Source organism: Culex quinquefasciatus, chromosome 3 (genome assembly GCF_015732765.1).
Source record: "Culex quinquefasciatus strain JHB chromosome 3, VPISU_Cqui_1.0_pri_paternal, whole genome shotgun sequence".
NCBI classification, from domain to species: domain Eukaryota; kingdom Metazoa; phylum Arthropoda; class Insecta; order Diptera; family Culicidae; genus Culex; species Culex quinquefasciatus.
In genome coordinates, this window is record NC_051863.1 from 96224852 (window position 1) to 96233360 (window position 8509).

General features: G+C 37.1%; 1 protein-coding gene across 1 annotated transcript in view; it reads left to right on the forward strand.

The window, feature by feature from the left end:
• Positions 1–8509, forward strand: part of LOC119769113 — a 46272-nt gene that overhangs the window by 37368 nt on the left and 395 nt on the right. The window contains exons 4-5 of the mRNA XM_038261014.1: positions 7698–7967; positions 8033–8463. Of these exons, the coding sequence (XP_038116942.1) occupies positions 7698–7967; positions 8033–8463 (701 nt within the window). The remainder of the gene's footprint in view (positions 1–7697; positions 7968–8032; positions 8464–8509) is intronic.

Below are 8509 nucleotides of genomic sequence, written 5' to 3' on the forward strand. Positions count from 1 at the left end.
AATACTCAAGATGGAACCACAAATAAAACCTCAGAGACACCGAGTCTGTAGTGTATTATCTAATATGCATATAGTTTTGTTATGATAATATATACAATCCAGATGATTCCAGAAAACTGTAAAAAAAATGTATCATTTAAAATACAAATGCACCTTATCGTTCCCTTGCTGTTTTAGTAAGTATCGTTAGTTTATGTAATTTGATCAGATATGGTATGAGGAAATGGTGAGATAAAGGAAAAGCAATAGGAACAGAAATAATGTTAACATTCAAATAAATATACATATCAGCAGTAAATTTGAAATTAATTTCAGGAAGCTGTAAAAAACATATAGCAATAATTTAAAAACAAATGCTCCAGATCGATCCACAGCTGTTTTTCAAAGTATCGTTAGTTCATGCAATTTTAATGTATATTTTATGGAAAAATGGTATGATACAGGGTTAGAAAAAGGACAAGGAATACAGTATACATAAATCATATAGTAAATAGATACATGTTAGCAATTAACTTATGGACGATTAAGGAAGCTGTGAAAAATATAAATAATTCAGAAACTAATGATTCAGATGGACATGCATGATTGTAACACGAATAGTGATGACGCTGCAATTTCAAGGATCAACCGAAACTTTCAGCGGAAGCAGCTCGCGAATAACAAAAATCTAGGGTATTTCAACCATTAGTGGACCCCCTAGTAGAGCCGAAACACATTTTTTACAAATTTTTAATATTTTAAGCACTTTTTCATAACCCTCTGTACAAAACAATGAAATCTGAAGTCTTTTGAACAATTTTGACTATTTGTTTCATCAGTTATTCGTTTTTGAGCAGAAAAAAAGCCATTTGAAAAAAAAGTTTTTTTTTGCCTGTTATGGACCCCCTTTTCCTATAGTGGAGCCGGGTCCATAATCCGATTGTGGACCCGGGTCCACTATAGGCAAACTGTTATTTTTATACCAAATTTAAACGATTTTGGATGTTTTGATGCATGGTGTAGGTCTAATGATAGATATAACGAATAAAAGATGGATTTTGCTCACTTTTCATCATAAGAAAATATGTTTTGTTAACAAATTTGGCTTTAAACAACGGAAAAATCTAACAGACATTTAAACACATTTATTTCCGTAAAAGATCAGAGAAAACTTTTCGAAAACTACTGTAAAAATAAAAATAAATTTAAAAATGTTTTTTTTGATTCAAATTTTTCCATATTTATTACATAAATGGTGGACCGAAACTAAACAATACAGTTGCTTTACAGTTGCTGATAAAACCACGCACGTTTATTTAAAAAAAAACGTTACTTAATCCACCTAGGTGAATGGGGGCTTCCTCTTCTCGGTTCATACACAAATTTATGTATTGAGAATGTACATGTATAATATACAGTGAAAATATATAGACGATTCGTTGATTGAGTTCTAAAATTCAACTAAATTACTAATATTATTGTTCACAACGATAAAGCTTAATTTTCTGGGTACCATGACACTTTATACGACCGCAAAGGATTTAAAATGGATTTTTAAAACAATTTTAAGTAATAACTTTGCGATCCTTTTTTATAGAAAGCATATTACTTTATAATGTATATAGTCTATAGGCTTACTAAATCGAATGCTATTCTATCCCAGTAAAAGTAAAATACGCCTACGGTCTGTCGACGAAAATCCATGTAAACAATGCACGCGAGCTGTCTAATGCTGTCACGGCGTAAAAACTAATGCAGTGCTCGAACGAGTCATAATTTCCGTAAACTCTCTCCCTCTCTCGCATTCCGCTCTCACATTCCGTAGCTAAAGCGAAAATTTAAGAAAGGGTAAAAAGTGTACCGCTAACGGAGTCGATCGATGGCTCAAGGATAGGTATCTAAGAACACATAACATATTGTCATTTCCCGAGATGACTTGACTTGTCTTGGCTTGGCTAAGACGTTTCTGAGGCTATTCTGGATCTGATTTGAGGTCGGGTGGAATCTTTGCATGCTGGACGCGATTCACAAAGGGAATTTTATTTCCTAAGATGACATTCGAAGCACGATGAAAAATGCTTTCGAATGAAGTATAATAGTTCTGGGTTTTTTAGCCGGATGGGCGAACCAGCATGTGATAATGCATTGGTATCGTCAAAAATAGCAGTTTAGCGCAGATATTAACGACTACACGGAGAGACCGGCCGGGGCAAATCTAAGAAAATCTTGGTTAATTTAACTAAAAGTATGGGTTAATTTTTTACACAGCTTTTTTTCAACAATCGATTGTTGATTTTGTTAACCCGAAATTGCTGGCCACCGATAATTAAAATTAACTAAAAAAATACTTGGAATTGCCATTTTTGTTGGTTAAATGGCCGAAAAAAAATTCTAGCAGTCGACTGCTAGAATATTTTTTTCAGAAAATTAACTAAAAATTTCTTGTTTTCAGCTGAAATATTGTGGAATATTCTGTTGAAGACTGGCTGGGAAATGTTTTTCAACTTTTTTTCAACAATTTTTTTTCGTTGTATCAACCGAAATATTTTTGCATGCAGCAAATTATTAGTATTTTATAACAAAACATTTCTTAATTAGACATAATTTATGTAAGTGTTGATATATATTTTCTTTAATTATCTAACGATATAGGCTGGGCCGAATTTCTAGCTATATTTTAACTATTGTCTTACTTGAATTCAGAAAAATATTTGTACATGTAGTCAATAACTAGCAGTTGTTAGCGATATTTTGATTGAATTTGCAGTAAATTTTGTAATAATGCCTCACAAATTAATGCTGAGTGTTTTTATTTTCGCATTTGTTCTGCCTAAAAATTTAACGTTTTGTACTAATTTGTTTTTTTTTTTGCATGAAGTTGTTAAGTTACTGTTAAAAGCATCAAAACAAAACTTTTTTTTAACTGTTGTTATAAAACATGTAAAGTTTGTTTAATGTTTTAAAAAATTACGTTGCATTAAACTAAAAATAATGAAAAAGCATATTACAAATTTTGTTAAACATATTTAAAAAAGATGTTTAATTTAACATGAATTCCTGAAAAATAGAAATCGAGCAAAATTTTCACCAAGTTTTAAGCTTATATTTTTATTATGTTGTATAAAATTAAGTGTTGTATCCACTTACCATCACTGTGAAATCATCCGATAAGTCATCATCATCTACAATGGTCTCAGGTTTAGTTATTTTTCTTGTGGTTGGAAACAGAATTTTCACTAAAGTGAACCTTTTGCTGCAAATAGACATGTGAAATGTATTAGTAATTTAATACAACATTCTTAATTTCGTCTATAAACTGAAAAAAGGAACGTAAATAAATGAAATTATATTGAGGAAAGAAGAAATATCAATAATGCTACTTACCAAAGTTGCATTAATTTAACAATTACTTTTGGCAACAAACTTTCATTGCATTTGATTCAATTTATTCAACGTACTTCGATTCCTGAAAAAAATATTTTGAGTTTTACTTAACAGTTTATTGAGCAGTCGTATTGCAACAAAACTTTCAAGATAATAATTATCTTCTTTTATATATTTTATATATTTTTATTTTTTTATATTTTACTTCATCTCTATTTTTTATGTTGTTTATGTTGCTTACACATGGCATTTCTATGTATTTTATAATTGATGATTCTGGAAAAAAATAATGGTTCATTAAGATTTTATCCGTCGTAAGCACGAAGCTTTTTAATGATTCAGTTTTCTAATAAGAATCACATTAGATAAATTATTGTGCAAAAATAAACCCATACTTACTTGGATTAACCAACATTTTGTTAAATTTACCCGGGCTGCTCTATCCGTGAAGAGTCGGCCCGCATTTCCCTTCTATTGCCCTCTCGTTCCATCAAACATTCTTCTAACATGTTCAACTCACTCGCATTGGAGGTCCTCATGGCAAATCGTCCTCTTGCTCTTCATAGTTTATCACCTGCAAAGAAATCATCAACAAACCTACTCACCAATTCCACCTCCCCAGTTGCAACACTTTGATGTGCCACTTCAACATTAGCTAAATAGTGTAAGTTTCACCTTTCACATCCTCTCACTTCATAATTAACAACACAAACTCAACAAATCGACCGCTCTCGTTCGAATCCTGACTTCAAATGACAGACGTAAACAAACCCAAGTTCATCTTTTAAATATTCAACCAAATGTAAATTATATTCAACCAACAAAATTTTTGATTTTCCTAAAACCAAAGCTAACAGTCGAGCACGTTCATTCGAGTTCGGGAAATCTGTTAGCTTTTTGCCTCTAGCATTTTCAACAAACAGGTTATTAAATTAATACTAAATTTTAGTTATTCTAACGGAATATTGGCAGTAACAAGTACGTTTTTGTTAAAATTAACGAAAGTAAAATCAACAATTTTAATTGTTAAAATTTCTGGGCACGGTCTCTCCGTGTAAGCTTAATAATTCGTCGAGATATGTATCTCAGTGGATTGGGTTTTGAAAGAGCTTTACAAAAATGTGCAACATGCCGACATTTTGGTTAATTTTGGCCTCGTTTTAGTCGATTTGAAGGCGGCTGAATTAGAGAGCCTGAAGCTTATTAGAGAACGGACATCTCAAACCAAAAGTACCAATCGAAGCACGAGAACTGTCAAACGGAGGTACCAATCGAGCAAAATCCTTTGTCTTATGCTCGATTGGTACCTCCGTTTGACAGTTCTCGTGCTTCGATTGGTACTTTTGGTTTGAGATGTCCGTTCTCTAATAAGCTCCAGGCTCTCTAGGCTGAATGCAAACAGTTTTCTTAAAGTGGCTGTAACTTTGGCAAATTTCAATGGATTTTTGTCCCGTTTCAGCCAGGGATGGAGGACATTCCAGACTACCTAGTTATGCAAAAATGAAGCAATTTTGAAAAATTTTCATCGTTTTTGTTTTTCGGTTTTAGGTTTGCAAATCGTTTTTCGTAAATATTTTTTTGACAGGAAAGGGCTACGGGGAAGATTTTCAATAGCGACTTATCGGAAGCTAAGAGGGATCGAATGCAACCGGAAGTGTCCAAATCCGTTCAGCCATTTCCGAGAAATCGAAGTGCAATTTTTTGGCCAATTTTCAAGTGATTTTATATGGCATTCCTCGAAAGGAAGCCAAAAAGTTTTGTTATTGATTTATTATTATAAAATATCATTTCAAACTACAATTATGATGCTTCAGTTAAGTACAATTAACTATAGTTTCGATAAATTATAAATTCTTACGGCTTCAGAATTGTTGGTACACTCAAACCCCGATGGTTTGACACCAACTGTTGTCAAACGAACGGAGTCACTTTTTAGTTTGACACCCGTTTTACACGGAGTTCACACACACTACCAAACGTTTGTTTTGATAGTGTGCGTAAGCGTCATGTAAAAAGTGACAGTTCGTCACTTTTTAGTTTGACTTTGACCAACCAACGGGGTACAAACTAAAAAAGTGTCAAACGAAAAAGTGACCAACCACCGGGGGTTGAGTGTACTTTTAACATGAAAACAGCTGTATTTATACTCATAATTGAAAAAATATGCGTTTAGGTTGATTACAACAAACATTTATTGTATGTTTAAGACAAACTTTTGCTTAAATACAACGTTTTCTTCATTTTTGAAGGTTAAATTTACAGGGGTCCACTTCTGGAAAAGTTTGGATTTTCGTTGTCCTATATTGGACCCCCCTAATTTTTGCTCGAAAATGAGCAGTTCTTCGCTTTATTTTAGTAAAGTTCCTTAAACTTAAATTATTTCGACTTGCTGAAGTTAAATGATCAGTCAAAAATGATTGGATGGTTAATTCAATAATAAAATATAAATGCTGTTTTGTTGTGAAAATGCTAGTGGCCATGGCTGATTTCAGATGTCGAACTCAAAACACTTATTTTGTTGAAAAGGACGATTCAATTTTAGTCAACATTGTTTTAAATTATGCTGAACATGCCAAATAAAAGATTTGTAGACAACAACACGCTTGAAATTGTGATTTTATTGAATTTTTCATCAAAAACGCTTCAGAGGGTCCACTTAGGAAAGGGGTCCACTAATGGTTAACGTACCCTATCATTTTATACTCGAATTATGTGTAATATCATTAAATAAAACGCGGAAAAGAAATGTTATCAATATCAACCAGCAAAAAATCTGAACTTCAAAACCGAATACGAAACAGCCTGCCGATCGAAGCAAGCCTTGCGAGGGCAATCGCACCAGCGGAACTGGCCAGGTTTCTTTAAATTTTTCCTCCTTTTTTTTTTTTTTCTTTTTCGCCAAAACCGAACACGAAACAGCCTGCCGATCGAAGTAAGCCTTGCGAGAGCAAGCGCACCGGCGGAACTGGCCGGTTTCCTTTCACTTTTTACTTCTTTTTTTTTCCTTTTCGCCAAAACCGAACACGAAACAGCCTGCCGATCGAAGCAAGCCTTGCAATGGCAAGCGCACCGGCGGAACTGGCCGGGTTTCTTTCACTTTTTACTTCTTTTTTTCCTTTTCGCCAAAACCGAACACTAATCAGCCTGCCGATCGAAGCAAGCCTTGCGAGAGCCAAATATTAGAAATGTTGTTAAAGATACTAAAAAAGATGTTTAAGAGGCAGTATTTGTAGATTCTGCTCGGTTTGTTCTAGAGGTGGTATCGAGGTGCTCCGATTTGGATGAAACTTTCAGCGTTTGTTTGTCTATGCATGAGATGAACTCTCGATTAAATTTTCAAAAGGCCCTATCTGCATAGGAAACCCATGAGGGATAGGTTGTTTTGAAAATTTAATCTAGAACTCATGTCAAATATGAGCCCTCTACGACAAAGGGAAGTGGGGTAAAACGGGCATTGAAGTTTGAGGTCCAAAACACATGAAAAATCTTAAAATTGCTCGCATTTCCGTGAAACTTCATCAATTCCAACTCTCTTAGATGCATTCGAAAGGTCTTTCGAAGCCCTTCAAATTGTGCTACACCCAGAACTCGGACCCGTGAGTAAATTACTACCATTTCATAACGTGAGGTTTCCCTGAAATATGAGAGTAAAATACTCAAGTGCTTGAAACATTTCATTTTTTTCCGTTTTCCTATATCCGTTCACCAATACACGTACGCGCACTTTCATATATAGTGTGTATTATACACGGTCTTTATCGTTTCCGTGTATGCGTGTGCTTGATTTTCTCCGACTCAACTTGCCGCCATTTTGAACAAAAAGCCACGAGTCATTTTAGTGCCAGCATTGTGAAGAAGCACAAGGTAAGTTTTTTCGCATGAAAAAAAAAGATTTTTATGCATTAATTCCTCATTTTCTCTTCATTTTCAGTTAACTTTTTTCAGGTTCCAGACCAGTAGGAAGCCGACTGAGTTGTACCCGACCTTGCTCGAAGTTTAACGCGATTTCCGCCGGAGAAAGCATCTGTAAAAGGTCGACCAACCTGCGAGCTGGTTCAGGGAGGTTGAACGCAAGGGAACCGACTGCGCCCGCCCACAATCATCCGGGTCGACGTGCCGGAGAAGTCAACAACCACCGGCGTGCGCTGGCTCTGCGAGGCTGAACGCGCACACCACCATTTGGTTAAATCGCCGGAGTCAAACACCCGGTCGAGCGTTGCATCGGCGAGGCAGAAGCACCCGTACTCAGCCAACGACCATTTCGAACGGTCTGTCACGGTAAATTTGTTGCTCCAGAATCTCTAGTGAAATTGACTTTTTTTTTCCAATTCCAGACCAGCAGGAAGCCGACGTTGAACGCAAGGGAACCGACTGTGCCCCCCCACAATCATCCGGGTCAACGCGCCGGACAGAACAACAATCTGCGAGCTGGTTCGTGGGGGCTGCACGTGAGGGAACGCGCCGGAGAGGTCAACAACAACCTGCTTGTGCGAGGCTGAACGCGCACACCACCATCTTGTTACATCGCCGGAGTCAAACACCCGGTCGAGCGTTGCATCGGCGAGGCAGAAGCACCCGTACTCAGCCAACGACCATTTCGAACGGTCTGTCACGGTAAATTTGTTGCTCCAGAATCGCTAGTGAAATTGACTTTTTTTTCCAATTCCAGACCAGCAGGAAGCCGACGTTAAACGCAAGGGAACCGACGTTGAACGCAAGGGAACCGACTGTGCCCGCCCACAATCATCCGGGTCGACGCGCCGGACAGAACAACAATCTGCGAGCTGGTTCGTGGGGGCTGCACGTGAGGGAACGCGCCGGAGAGGTCAACAACAACCTGCTTGTGCGAGGCTGAACGCGCACACCACCATCTTGTTACATCGCCGGAGTCAAACACCCGGTCGAGCGAGCGTGTCGAGCTGGTTCGTGGAGGCTGATCGTGAGGGAACGCTCCGGAGAGGTCAACAACAACCTGCTTGTGCTAGCTCCGCGAGGCTGAACGCGCACACCACCATCTTGTTACATCGCCGGAGTCACCCGGTCGAGCGTTGCATCGGCGAGGCAGAAGCACCCGTACCCAGCCAACGACCATTTCGAACGGTCTGTCACGGTAAATTTGTTGCTCCAGAATCGCTAGTGAAATTGA